This window comes from Sinohyriopsis cumingii, chromosome 8, assembly GCF_028554795.1.
Source record: "Sinohyriopsis cumingii isolate HCF-2022 chromosome 8, ASM2855479v2, whole genome shotgun sequence".
NCBI classification, from domain to species: Eukaryota; Metazoa; Mollusca; class Bivalvia; order Unionida; family Unionidae; genus Sinohyriopsis; species Sinohyriopsis cumingii.
In genome coordinates, this window is record NC_142968.1 from 96,979,329 (window position 1) to 96,994,941 (window position 15,613).

Sequence of the window (15,613 nt, forward strand, 5' to 3'; positions counted from 1 at the left end):
GTGCGGTCATGAAAATAATTTAGATAAACAGCACTCCAAGACCATCTCAGTTGGAACACCATCATAGGACACACCCCAGTGTGAAAATGTTACTTCCATTAGCTACCTCTTATGACAAGAAGGCAGTTACAATGAGTCTATTTTACATCCCTGTGCAAACAGGGAATAAATAAAATTATGTTGTTGCTAAAACAACAAAGGCAACAACAATCTTGCCAGAAAAATTGGAAGTTCCATTACACCAGTATAAGCCAGTCTTTAACAATAAAATTGCCTCTGTACAGGAAAATGGTGAGACTGTCAGTATTCTTGTACAAACAAACTGTAAAACATGTTTTAAGTCTTGAAAATTAATTTAAAATCAAAGTCTGTAAGAAGCCATCTTATTCTTTTCATATAGTTGTAGTTTCATATTCCTACTGACTGTGAACAACACAGCACCAGAAGGAGGTCGGCTTATTTCCTTGATGGATTGCATGGGTTTGATGTATATACAAGATGAAACAACACAGCACCAGAAGGAGTTCAACTTATTTTTTTGATGGATTGCATGGGTTTGATGAATATACAAGATGAAACAACAAAGCACCAGAACAAGGTTGGCTTATTTCTTTGATGGACTGCATGGGTTTGATGTATATACAATACAAAATAAAGAATTCTTTTTTCTATTCCATGGACATCAATCCAAGCAGTCACTTTCTGCTTCATTCCATTTGCAATGAAGAATCTGCAGTCATGGTATAGTAACTGATATGTTCATTTTTTAGGGAAGAAAAAAATATTCACTTCAATTTCAATTAAAACTAACTAAAGATTTTAACTGGATCTTTGACGTAAAACTTTTTCACTAAGAATTATAATTATTATAAATTACAATTATCAGGTCTGAAACTCAGATACAAGGACTTAGAAAATTAATTCATAATAGAAAGAAGCAAAGTTGGTTATGTGTCCCCATCTACCATATCGATATCATAAAAGTTCATAAATATTAAATCTGATTATGACCTTTAAAACATGTAACTTTACTGGGTAGATGGGGGCCCTGAGAGGCCGAGTGGTCAAAAGTGCTATCCGTCACGGATCACTGCCATCTCACCTCTGTCTGTGTGGGCTCGAGTCTTGGGCTCGGCCAATGTGGATATGTGAGAAAGCTTGCCGATAGCTTCTCGTGGGTCGGTGGTTCTTTCGGGGGTTTTCCCTGGGTCTTCCTCCACCATTAATACTGGCTGCCATGTATAGCTTATCTTGTGCTGAAAAATGACGTTAAATCCCATAACAACAACAACAACTGGGCAAATGTAGAAAGTAACCGAATTCCACTGCCTTACCTTAAAAAGCACTAGTGGAAAAGTGCCATAAAGGTGTTAAAGACAAACCTGACACTGAGATAGACCTTGACAGCAGGGAGGTGTGCTCTGATCGTGGTACTCTAAGTATGATCAGAGCAGCTGTGTTTTGAACTTTTTGAAGTTTCTGGAGCAGATATTGAGACAAACCAATCAGAATTGAGTTACAATAGTCCAATCTTGAAAGTACTAATGAACACACAAGTGTTTTAGTGGCATCAATTGAAAGATATTTGCGAATTGAGCTGATGCATCTCAGCTCAAGATATGCAGCCTTGCATATGTTCACGACATGTTGGTGCAATGTGAGAGTACTGTCCAGAGTAACACCTAGGTTTTGTACTGATTGTGTGAACTTAATGATGGTGTTGCTGATAGTTATTGTTTGAGGTAAAGGATGTGAATGAGAAAGTCTTTGTGTTGTGATCAGAATGGCCTCAGTTTTATCATCATTCACCTGCAGCGTGTTACATGTCATCCATGATTTCACATCAGAAATGCACCTCTCTACACCTTGGATGGTAGCATCAACTTCAGTTGGGTGGCTAGATATGTATATTTGGGTGTCATCAGCATACAACTGGTGAGACACTGGATGATGATCTATGACACCTGAGAGTGACTGAGTGTATAGAATGAAGAGAACAGGCCAAAGAACAGATGCCTTGGAACACCACAACATAGATCAGCTGGGCTGGAGTGTATTCCATTTGCAGATACAATTTGTGTCCTGTTGACCAAGTAGGACTTGAACTACAGTAAGGCTACAGTAAGGCTGTATCATGAATGCCAAATACATGCTGGAGACAGTGAAGTAATATATCATGGTCTATTGTGTCAAATGCTGCAGACAAATCAAGGAGGGTGAGGACTGTAATCTTTCAGCTATCCAACGTAGAGAGAATGTCATTAACTACTTTTAGAAGAGTAGTTTCAGTACTGTGGCAAGGGCGATATGCAGATTGTACATTGCTAAAAAGAATGTTTGAATTTAGATGAGATACAAGCTGGGATAGAACAACCTTTTCTAAGAATTTTTATATGAATGGGAGATTAGAAACTGGGTGGTAGTTCTTTAAATCATTATGGTCTCGTGTTGGTTTCTTCAGCAGAGGCTTTACAATGGCAGTTTTGAAAAATGATGGGAATTCCCTGGATGAGAGAGAGGTATTAATAACATCAGTTAGTGAAGGAATTACTGGATCTAAGCACTCAAGCAGTAGTGATGTTGGAATTGGATCAAGTTCACATGACTTTGGTGCACTCTTCATCACGACTGTATGTACGAAATCCATAGGGACAGGTTCAAATGCTGCTAATGGTTACTGCTCAAATACATATAAGCTTTTCAAGCTTAAAGCAGTACATGCAAAAATGCCAAATAAATCATACAAAATTAAAAATTAAATCCTGTGCAAATAATCACAAATGCATTGCCATTATAAAAGTTCTATCTATTTTTACCTAAGCTCGGCAAGCTAGACCAAGAGACTGTGTTACCTTTGTGTTTTGACTTCTCTGACTTGCCAGATTTCTGTTTCTGTTTGGCAGGTTTCTTGTGTGTTTTTTCTTGTGGTTTCCTTACATTGAGTAGAGGGTGTATTTCTGAAAGAACAAGAATCACCTAAAAATTAGTATAAGAGTATTTAAATCATTCATATTTTTGCAAATGGTACTTCTGCACATCTGGATAAGGAACCATATTCACTGTAAAGACTATAATTATATTTACAGTCCAACCTGTCTTATAATAGCCAGTTCTGGGAAGTAAGGAAAATGGCTTAAGATAGGCCATTGTTTAATAATGGCCTCTTTCAGATAGGTTGTTGTTTTAATAAATGGCCCCTTGAAGATAGGCTATTGTTTAATAAATGGCCTTTTGAAGATAGGCCATTGTCTAATAAATGGCCTCATGCAAATAGGCCATTGTTTAGTACAGGTTTACTGCTGCAGTTCTTTATTGTAAGTGACATTGAAAATGTGGCTGTTTAAACGTAACACCATAAATGTATCCAAAGTACAGGCTTCAAACTGTATGATATAATTACAGTATATACACAATAACCTTAATATCTGCATCCAACCCCTAAGTATACTAATATAGGGTCAGGAAAAAGTGATGATGGGATTGAAAATGAAAAACAGACAGCTTTATTTAGCACAATATGCTACCGATCATTTTTTTTCTTTTCTTTTAACTTTATATCTCCTTCAATAAAACCTTAATCTCCCCATTCTTAAACATAAACCAAAACTGAAGGAATGGTGAGCAACTTACTATACCCCAGTCTCCCCTGCATCCCAACATTAACCCATTATGGACACAAGTCAAAAGCAGTTATTTTGAAAGTAGTATGAGAACAATTATTGGTCAAGAGGCACATCTGATAGTGATGGACATAATATGTACTAAGTTTCAAAACAATCCACTAAAAACTGCACAAATATTTACAATCACACAAAAAATTATGTCATATATGGTATCCAATTGTAAGTCAAAAGGGGTAATGCAAGATGTATAAGCATAATTATTGCTATTATAAATGGGGGAAAAGCTGGAATTTGGGCATAAAAATGCAATCTGTACATTACATGCCTGAATGAAAAGAATACATTTATTTTTGCTACTAACCTGCTTCTGCAGCTGGTTAAAATTCTTGTCACAAAATCCACAATGATTAGAATCAGAATACAAAATATACTGAAAAATTATTTCTGGTCAGCACTTACTTTATCTAGTCTACATGCATAGCTGCCAACCTCACAATACAAAAATACTGACTGCGTGTGACAAAAATACTGATTTTCAGGAACAAATACTGATTTTTAAAATTTTAACGCACATGTAACTATTTACAACATATACGGGGCCCTGAGTGGTCTAAAGCTCTCTCCGTCATGGATCACTGCCATCTCACCTCTGTCTGTGTGGGTTCGAGTCTCAGGTTCAACCAATGTGGATATGTGAGAAAGCTTGCCAGTAGCTTCTCGTTGGTCGGTGTTTCTTTCCGGGGTTTTCCCGGGTTCTTCCTCCTCCATTAATACTGGCCGCCATGTATAGCCTATCCTGTGCTGAAAAATGGCGTTAAACCCTATAATAACAACAACAACAACATATACAACCATCAGTAAAGTAGGACAGTGCTTTACATAATTATTTAACGTCAAAGATGCATGTGTTGTACCATATTCCATTCAGGTGCCCATTCAGAAGGTGCATAAGTGCAACACACTCTGACAGACTTTTTATAGTAGCCTTTTCCACACCTTATTTTTTTCTCCAATCATTATCGATTTAAATTTATCAACTTTCATTGATGATCTCAATTCTGTGTGATTTTCTTATTGAACTGTTTTCATTCTAGCATAGGAGAAATCCTGTGCGATTTTACTGTCTGGAAAACTTGTGCAAAATAAATTGTCAGCAACACTAGTAACTGAAAGAGGAAGGCTAATTTACAAAAGAAATTTAATAAACCAAATTTCAATCGAGTTACACCAAGGTTCTCTCTGGTATTTATATACGTCGTAAGATCAGGCTGAGTTGTGTATGATGAAGCAGGAAGCTGATGTTTATTAGCTTTATCGTCCTCTTTATTTCATGGGTGCCTCCATGCTGAATAGCGAAATCACATTACACAATTTGCAAAGCGTTGAGTTTTCTCCTTTACTAGATGGTTTCACAAATCTAAACAAGACAGCACATTTGTCCTTCCAGTTCTGTTTTCTTGTCTTTCCTGCATAAAATTCGGAGTATTCTGCTTTCCTATTCAACTTGATTAGAAGCTGAATATTATGAAGATGAGATACAGTGACATCAGTAACTGTTTGCGAAAACAAATTTGGTGGATATAGACAGGCATTGTAGCCTCGATTTCAAACAAAGCAGTCATACTGTAGAACTGTATTCCTATATGCATGCGATACATTTCTATCAGAATGGAACTGAGTGCCTGTTCTAAACTGAAAAATGCATGGAATTTTTTAAAATGATATTTTAAAATAAAAAAACGTATTTGTTGCAAAAAAAACGTACACCTGTATTCAGGTCCAAAGTACGGGACAAATATGGATAAAAAATGGGACACTTGGCAGCTATGCTATATGTGTAACTTCACCAAATGATCATGAACTGGAATTTTGCATTAAGCATGATCATGTTATCAAAGTGCTGCAAGGGTTACCATATGTATGGGCAAGGGGGTGCGGCACCTGCAGCCTACCCCCCTCTGGATTTCACCTCTATATATGTTTTGGCCTACATCTGTAAAATTTAATGGCTGACCACTACATGTTTCCCCCCACCCCCAGAAAAATTTCTGCAGGTGTTGATTTGTCCTTTGATCTGACATGTTTTGAAGCTTGAAAAGATCTATCTGCTCTAATATTTTCCATCACATAACATCTACAACTCACACCATAAAGCAATTCACTAAACATCTGGTGCCATTTTCTTTAAAAATACAGATTGGTCTGCTAACAAACAAGGTTATCAATATAATGAATCTGTGAGGCAAAGTTCATATTTGAAGAAACCCATCTGTTTTCTTGGAAATGTATCATATATCATTGCTATAAATAGCAAAGAGGGAATGTACTCTTATGCTATTCTAATGCAGCAGTCATCTTTTTAAAAATATTCTCAAATTTATGAGTGGAATTAAAGAGATTATAATAAACATGAGATAAACAACTTTCTATTACTTTATTTTTTAATGAACCAAAAAGAATAATCCATATACATGCAAGAGAAAAAGTAATTTCTGAAAAAAGTGCAGTGATTACACCAAAAGTGTAACGGTTGGTATCTATGATAATATCTCTTTAAAAAATCCTGGAAGCACCAAGATCTGTCAATATATGATGTTTTAAATGATGACCATAATATGCATCAATATTCACAGTGATCCATTAAACAAAATCCCTAAGTGGCCATGATGGCACTCACCTGTTAGTATGCGAACTTGTGAGTGCAAATTCACACAGGTAATGAAACTAGAAAGGAAAGAAAAGCTTTGTTGTTATTGTTTTGGGTTAACCCCATTTCTCAACACAAGATAGGCTTTACATGGTGGCCACTACAACTGGTGGAGGAAGAATCTGAGAAAACCCCAGTAAGAACCTCTGACCCAGCGGAAGCTACTGGCAGCTTTCTCACATACCCACAATGGCTCAGCCTGAGATTCAAACCCACGTGTACAGAGGTGAGATGGCAGTGATCAGTAAAGGCAAGCACTTTAGGGCACTTGGCCACATGGGGCACACTAAATGAAAAGCTTGGATCACACAATTGTTGGTATGACTTATCTTTATTTTTAGACACAGCCTTTATTCATATCTTAGCAACTGTTAAAAGTCCAACTGTAAAGTAAATAAACTAACTCTGCATCACAAGGGAAGTAAATCTGTCAGGTCCCCAAACAAGTCTTAGAAAAGGAAAATAAAAATCAGTTGTTGTTGCTATTATCTTTGTACTTAGGTTTTATATATTTTGTGTGAAAGGAATGATGCATTGACAAATCGAGACACAATATTCTTAAAATCCACAAAGCATGCTGGGTCTGCTGTAATATCTATCATACATAATATCCTGGTGCAATCCTTCAATTAAAAGGCTTTGATAAGTCCAGGTGATAAGCTCTCATATCTATTTTGTCCTGTGTTTTATCACTATGTTTAAAAAACTAGGAAAACAAAATCACAAGAACTGTGTAAACTAGACCTAGTCGCTCTAAGTAAGCTTATTTATTTACACCTTTACTGATTGTCAAAGAAACAATCTGTAAACAAGACATACTGCCCTTGTGTGTTCATTAGGGTGTATATTTAGCAGTTTAATGATTAAAAATATTAGAGCCAATTTGATATAATGATATTTGAGAGATTCTATGACTCTGAGTAAGTACCAGAAAAAAACTTGATCTGCCTGACATGGCCAGTAAATACAGTAATTTCAGGATCTCTGTGGCAGCCATACTGGAATGTCATCATTTGTATAAATCTGAAAGGCATTCAAGCTAGCACACTTACTGTAAAAGTTAATTAAAATTAAGTGGTGTTGTGGAAGACATTAAAGTTTTGTTTATTTTTAGTAACAGCAGCCATATTTGATGGCAGACTGGCATTTTTTGTATAAACTTAACAGCTCATCATGCCAGAATGACTCCAGTAAAATTAGAACAAATTGTGTTGATTAGTTATTAAAAACTATATCATTTATAAGATTTTCCATTTTTTGCAACAGTGGACAATCATAAAGGCAAAACCTTAATTATCAGGATGCTTTTTTGTCAAATTTGGTCAAGTTCTGCTGAGCAGTTTCTGAGAAGAAATCATTTTAAGTTTTTATCTATTAGTAATGACAGCCATATGTAATGGTGGATTAGCAACATTTCTACAAATATGAAAGGGGCCCCAAGTAGCCAAGTGGTCTAAAGTGCTCTCCGTTACGGATCACTGCCATCTCACCTCTGTCTGCGTGGGTTTGAGTCTCGGATTCGGCCAATGTGGGTATGTGAGAAAACTTGCCAGTAACTTCTTGAGGGTCGGTGGTTCTTTCTGGGGATTTTCCAGGTTCTTCATCCACCAATAATACTGGCCGCCATATATAGCATATCGTGTGCTGAAAAATGGCGTTAAACCCTACAACATCAACAATAACAAATCTGAAAACCCTTTATGCCAGAATTAATTTTTTTTTGTGTTAAATCTAGTAAAATTTTGATACAAGGTGCTTGATAAGTTTTTTTTTATGATTTTAAAAGTACCATCTAACGGAGCACTTGGGAGGTCCACATCTACCATCTTAATCTTTCTTTTCTTAGGGGATGGGGCTCCCTGATCCCCACTGGACTGGGTTTTTCTCTTCTCTCCAGAGCTATGCTGGGGAGTTTGGTTCACTGGTGGTTGGTTCTCTTCTGATACAGGACCCTGTAATAATAATAATACTAATACTAATACTAATAATAATAATAATAATAATAATAATAAAGTCACACCTCTCAAGACTGAAAATCTGTTGGACAAAATAAAAATGTTGGCTTAGAAATTTGTGGATTTTACTGAGTTAATTTCATTCACAGAGCAAAAGGTGCTGGACCAGAAAAAAATGTATTTCGATCTTGAGAAGCATCACTGCAATAATAATAACAATAATAATAATAATAATAATAATAATACAATTTTGCCTAAATCAAGGATGTACTGTAATATATCAATCACAATAAAACACATCTGTATAGAAGATATATGTATGTTACAATGAAACATTACAGTGATCTCCCCCTCTTATAAGGTCATTTCTTCTGCAGGAATGTGGCCCTATAAAACAGGGTGACCCTACTAGAGGGGGATCACACAGATATGAGTTAATATTTATGAATAAAATAAAAAATAGGCATAACAAATGTTTAAATAATTTCATCTAAAAATCACAAGCATGTTATGGAATCAATGTGATAAAACTTGCATTAACATTATTTAATAACATTATGAATAACTAACAATCATTGTGGAAAATCACTAAAAAGAATCATGTAACTGCAGTAGAATGAATAACAGATGATGTTTATTTGAATCCTTCCAACTGCTAATTTCTCAGCAATGATCATAGGACTCTCCCCTTACTGTTAAATTCACATCTTACTGTTAATCTTTTCCTCTTAACATGAAACTCTTCCTCTTACCGTTAAACTCTTCCACTTACCATTAAACTCTCACACTTACCATTAAACTCTTCCTTTTACTGTTCAACTCTCTCACTTATTGTTAAACTCTTCCTTTTACCATTAAACTCTCTCACTGTTAAGCTCTTCCTCTTACCACTAAACTCTTCCTCTTACCATTAAACTCTCTCACTTACCGTCAAACTCTTCCTTTTAACGTTAAACTCTTCCTTTTACCATTAAACTCTCTCACTTACTGTTAAACTCTTCCTATGACCAATACACTTTTCCTATTACTGATAAACTCTCTCACTTATCATGAAACTCTCTCACTGTTAACCCTCCCTCTCATTATTAAACACTCCCTCTTACTCTTAACTTGCCCTTTCATTGTTAAACTCTATGGTTAACTCTCCATTATTCCTTCATTGGCAACTGTACCACTGTGAAATAATTTGTAGCTGTGACATAAAAATGCTAATTATTTACAAAGAAAGTGAGACTGTTGCAAGATAAACTGGTTATAGTCTGGTACATCTTCTGATCTATACGAGGGAAGCTAAAACTGTTAACATACCAATTTTACTTTATGGCAACCAGATGTCACACTGTTATGAGCAGAACAATTCTGTGCTTCTCAGCTGTTAGTGTTTGTCATTTAGATAATTATAGTGGTAATAATACAATAATCAAAGTTACAAGACCTAACATAATTTATCTACCTCTAAGAACATTGTCAGAAATTAGCAAATATTAATGAGATTTCCCTCTGTAAAACTATATACTGTCCACTTAGGAGAGGTACATTTTACATAATTTTGCACTATATGCTAGCCACTGGCCACATTAGAGAGGTACATATGAACAAGAACTCATCTGTACAAACGGATCCTGACCATGATAAGTGTGTAGCAGCTGGTCAAGGAAGGGGAGGGGATGGCTATTCAAAAGGGGGAGCAATCTAACTTGACTGCCTAAAAACTAAAGTTTGACAAAATTTATATACAAAACCATGACACTCTCAATGTTTGGTCCTGCAATCGATTTTTCATTACATCACTTACTCTGTTCTCTGGTGTAAATATTGATGAAAATTTATAAATCCAATCAGTTTATGCTGGTACGACATTTGACTTTTATGTCCAGACCCTGATTGACCAGAATATTCTACTTCTATTGAAAGATCTAATTATATACTTTCCACAAGCAATACATTACTGTTTATATCACTCATACATAAGATACAAAAGCTTACCGCATCTGATGGCAGCCATCCCTCTTCTGGTTCATCTATTTCTGGTGACACAGGGAGATACATCAAGGCATCCTCATCCTCCCTTTCTTCATCACTGGAATAAGAAATCAAGAAGATTCAAGTTAATAAATTTTAACTCTTTTTAAACCTACACATTTTAATTGCAAATAAACCCCCATCATATACAAAACATTAATATCATGAATCATTTAAACAAACTTTTTCCTCAAATAACTTACAAGACAGTTTACATATGGACTTTCATGCATTTCAAAGATTGTCACTATTTACCTTGCTTAATGGAGGAAAAAAATGACAGAACATTTCATTTTTCGAGACAAATTTGTATTAAAAATAATGTGAAAAGTTCCAAGAATCATTAGTTTCAAAGTTTCAAAACTATAAACATTTTCAAGGAACACAGAACTAGTGTGTGTGTAATCTGGACTTCTAATGTAGCTGTAACAATTTTCCAGTCATATCGCTACTACGTCTGCAGTGTGGCAGTACACAGGAACACAGAGCTAGTGTGTGTGTGATCTGGATTTGCAATGTAGCTATAACAATTTTCCAGTCATATTATGATGTCTGCAGTGTGGCAATGTATAGGAACACAGAGCTAGATGCAAACTGTAACTAACATGTGACGCATGGACAACAGTAACTCTACAGTGACCCCTCAGAATAACACTATGGGAGCCATGAAAGTGTACTGTGTTACAAGCAATGTCACTTTATACTGGGGTAAAAATTACATAGAAATTAGAATTCAACCACTGTAACTGAAACAATAGCTATACACTGATATAACACTATCTTAAGCTAAGTAACAGAAATAAGCTAAAAGCAACAAGTTTTTGTGAAGTCAACAAATAATTTATTTCCCTAGAATACAAAGTGAAAATTTAAAAAGAACTTACAGTATTGTGGATTAAATCCCAAAATAGTCCTAAACATTCTATCACAAGTCCAAATGTATAAAGTTCCAATTGAATTTCAGTGGTATTCCAAACAAATTCCAATATATTGAATGTGTTGATATGCCTTAAGTTTTGAATATGCTAATGTGCCAATGGCCTTGAATGTGGTCATGCAGGGTTGCATCTAGGATTTGATAAATGTGGGTACATGCCCCCACTGAATCTGAAAAAAGGGGGGAAAACTTAGCCATAAGGGTGACCTTCCAGCACGGTGTTAAAAAAAACAACAGAATGTATTCAAAAAGATCAATAGCAAGTATAAGTGCATTAAATGGATATCATGTCTTCTTTATATTACAGTATAACACTTAAAACTGAAATCAAAGTCTTATGTTTTCTAATAACATTCTATCTACACACTAACCATTAAAAAATCAAACCATAGACTGCAAATAGTGTCACTCCTCTGGCCAATCTTAAAAAACAGTGTCATGTACTTCCTGCATGTCACATGCTCAAATCTGATTGGTTACAAATCCATACTAAGAAAGATCAGAAGAGCACATATTTTCCTTTCATGGATGACACAAAATAAGTTTTAAGGGAAAGTCCAAAGCTCAAAATGAATTAGGGAAAGTACATATACAGTTATTATAACAGTTTACTCTTTACTGGAACATATATACATCTGCATCCAGACAGACTGTAATTGTGACTGCATTATTTGCAAATATGATCACTATTTCCTAAATAGCCTCCTGTCCTTCCTCATCCTCAACTCTACCAATGCCTTGTTAAAGTTGAATTCTCTCAGAGGAGGTCCTTCATTTTAAATCATCATGAGTCTGTTGAGAACCCTAGATGGCTTCCGGCAGTTTGGGTTTGATTTTGATTGCTGAATCCTCTCTCAGTCAGCAGTTTGGTATGGCATAACCATAACCACTGATGATAACTGAAGATTTGGAAATATGTCTGCATGATGCTGATGTACAATCTGCCACATTTTGTCTCTAGGATACATTTCTCTTTTAATGATAGTCTTTGAAAGAGACCACTGTCAAAACATGTTTTGGGTCACACAAAGGGGGACTGATAGCATCTTTTGATTTCTTCTCCTGAGGAAAATGATCACAGAGAGTTTGTATTTGGTCATAACCATACATTTCTTGTTCTTCAGAAGACAGGAATGTGAGGTTACATAGACCAGGAACCTCAAATGATGTTGCCACCTGTGTGCTGCTCTTTGGAAATCTTGCAGCCATCTCCACCTGTAAATTTGTAACAACTCATGGTGAAGGTCAGACACATCATCTAAAACGTTTTTCAATGTGCTCCTCTGTAACTTTAGTTCAACACCATTGTAAGTGATTTTTCTTTTGTCTTCATCCTTAGATGATTTAAATTTTTCAGACATACAGGTCTGGTGACAGGATTTTCCCGTGTCTGCTTTCTGTAAGGTAGAATTCAAAATATCAAGTGCCGGTGACACAGCTGCTATATCAAAGTCAGATTTCTGTAAAGGCATATTTAGCTGTGTTAAGTGAGGTATGATATCCCTCATAATATTCATGCATGCCACAAATCTGTAGTCTTTGAGTTTATTCATCAAGTCTTGACACTCTTTTGTCTTGTTATTCTTTTTGAAATAATTCACAAGAGCCCCCCAGCTGTGAAAAATTGCAAATAGTGCATCATAAAATGCCAGCCATCTTATTTCATGCATCCCTCTGACTTTCAGTTGTGGACTGTCCAGAACTTCTGGATTTCCTTCAATTCAGCTGTTCTGTTGGCAGATTTATTAAAAAGATAGTACAGGTCTTTAACTGTGCCTTCAAAGGTTACCTTGAGGTACGGAATGTTTTTCGATGCATGAGATGTACACAAATTCAATCTATGAGCCATACAATGAATGCTCATCATGTGAGGGTTTTTCTCACTGCCAAACCAACAACTTTTTCAAGAGGAACCTTCTTTTCCAAGAAATGTGTGTGTGTGTGATATGGATTTTTAACGTAGTTTTAACAATCCAAGAAATGGAAACAAACATGGTTGGTTCATTGATTCTGGCATAAATGACCAACTTCTTGGTATTTGAAATGTCTGTACTCTCATCAGTTAAGATGCAAATGAATGGACTACACTGTACTTTCTGCTTTAACTCAGATTTTATCTATGTTGCTATGCAATCCTGGAAAAAAATAAAGCTTGATGATAAATCAAAGTACAAAAGTATTTTATTATCATAATTATTATTATTATTTTATTATTATTAAAGTATTAGAGAAATGTAAAACAAATATATTATTTAAAAAAACCAAAGTAAAATGACCAAAATCAGATGCAAATTGTGCAAAAACCGTAACCTAAGACCATGGATTGTCTTAGGATGATGTCTTGTGATAATTCGGTCATGTTAAGAAATCCCATCAAGGTGTTTAAATGCTAAAATAATATTGCACTACAGTCTCTCTCCCTCTCTCTGTTAAATAAAGTCATTCAGTTATAGTAATGAAGGAAGTGATTATGCCTGTCTTTTTACAATAATTTTAAAAACAAAAAACATTAGAATTATATACATCATTGATGGGTCCCTACATATGAACAGTTGTGATATGAGCTGATCAGGGTCAATGTCATTTGCTGCAATGATCATCAGAGCAAATAATAATAATAACTCATTTACTAAAGCATTATATAAGTTTCAAACAGTGTGATTTGTCTGACTAATGTGCTGTATCACAATGTTGACAGCAACTCCTTACATGCTCAGGAAATTATTCAAACAACAGTGACTGTATCATTTCAAACACATGAAAACTCGTTACAGTCATACTGAAATGTGACCTGTTCAGACAAGAATGAATTTCATGACAAAAGAAACAGGTACCAATAATCCAGATCAATTAAAACAGAAAAATGTTATCCACCATCAAACGTTGACACGAAGTTATGACGACTAGCTACCAAATGCAATTTCATTGGCCGATCACGATGACAGGTGCTATTTTTAGTAACAAAAGGATTCCTAAAGATATGCACTGATTGGTGTGTGTGTGCGTGTGTGTGGTTTGGATTTTAAACACAGTTTAACAAAAAAATTCAGTCATATCGCTATGATGTCTGCAGTGTGACAGTTTATAGTGATGACTATCACTGGGGCATCATGCCAGACATGTAGCATGATGTCCCACCCAGCCACATTATCCTGACACCAGAATGACCAGTCCTAACAATAACCTCTTAATGCTGAGTGGCAGGTGAGGCAGCTGTTAGTACCATTTTTTAAGTCTTTGGTATGACTTGGCCAAGGATTGAACCGCCGACCTCCCACATCCGAGGTAGACACTCTAACCACTAGGCCACCGGAATGGTATTGCACTAATCTGAACCTGTTTTGGTTGCTTGTTAGTATACGCCATTTTTCCATCTAAATTTCAATAGAAAAAATGTAAATAAAATAAAAGAACTTACCTGAAATGCCTCTACAGAAGCCCTTGACAAATATGTTGCACTTCCTCCTACTCTCATGTTGCCAACACCAACACCCAGAAAGTCAACAAAATCCAACAGTGAGCCATATTTTAGAGAAGCAATATTCTCCTTCGCCAAGTAATATGCAACTGACATAGCATGAATAATTGATTCAGATTTCTTGCTGATAGCTGCCATGCATGTAGTTTTAAGATTTTCACTTAGTTTCAAATCCTGGTTCGCCTGTTTGTGAGCTTGTAATTCAACATGTCTGTCAAGTGTTGATGTCATGAAATTAGCATTTCCAAGTGTGAAAGAATTTTTTTGCCAGTATTTACACACTGTTTGCAAAGCATCTCATTTTTCTTTTTCATTTCCAGCCATGTTCGATTTTGTTTCTAGTCTGAATTGAAAGAGTAGTTTTTTCTTGGCGTTAGATGGACCCTTATTTTCATCACCACCATCTTTAAGTACATCATCACTAGTATCATCTGATATGGGATAAGCCTGAGGAAGTGTGTTTGCTGTCATTGCGCCTATTGACAGAAACTTCTTTACCCTGACTGTTATTAGAAGTATTACTGCTAAAATAATGAAAAAGTGTCAGAGTTTTAACTGATTTAGCCATTTAACATCTTGTTCCACCAAGCCAGCCTTTCTATCAAACATTCTCTTCTGACCTTTGTTATTAACCAATCAGAATTGAGCACATGACACACAGAAATACGTGATGTATTTACAACTACACAAGTACAATGTATTCGCCGAGAGTGACAACCAGGAATTTTAGAGCAAAGGAAAATAATAAAATAATGCATTCTTAACAGAAAATGTGCACAATTCTTATTTTTTGCGAGATTTTGCCTGCATAGGATTAAAAATCTTGTGGGAAATTTTAAATTTGGTGGGAATTTGCATGAACGTGTATCCTAGATACAACCCTGGTGATTT

At 35.6% G+C, this 15,613-nt stretch overlaps 1 protein-coding gene across 2 annotated transcripts in view; it reads right to left on the minus strand.

The window, feature by feature from the left end:
- Positions 1–15,613, minus strand: part of LOC149794198 (retinoblastoma-binding protein 5 homolog) — a 95,499-nt gene that overhangs the window by 3,218 nt on the left and 76,668 nt on the right. For both annotated transcript variants that reach the window (XM_089968307.1, XM_089968305.1), the window contains 3 exons: positions 10,272–10,365; positions 8,120–8,282; positions 2,853–2,957 (listed from right to left, as the gene is read on the minus strand). In XM_089968307.1, the coding sequence (XP_089824433.1) occupies positions 2,853–2,957; positions 8,120–8,282; positions 10,272–10,365 (362 nt within the window). The remainder of the gene's footprint in view (positions 1–2,852; positions 2,958–8,119; positions 8,283–10,271; positions 10,366–15,613) is intronic.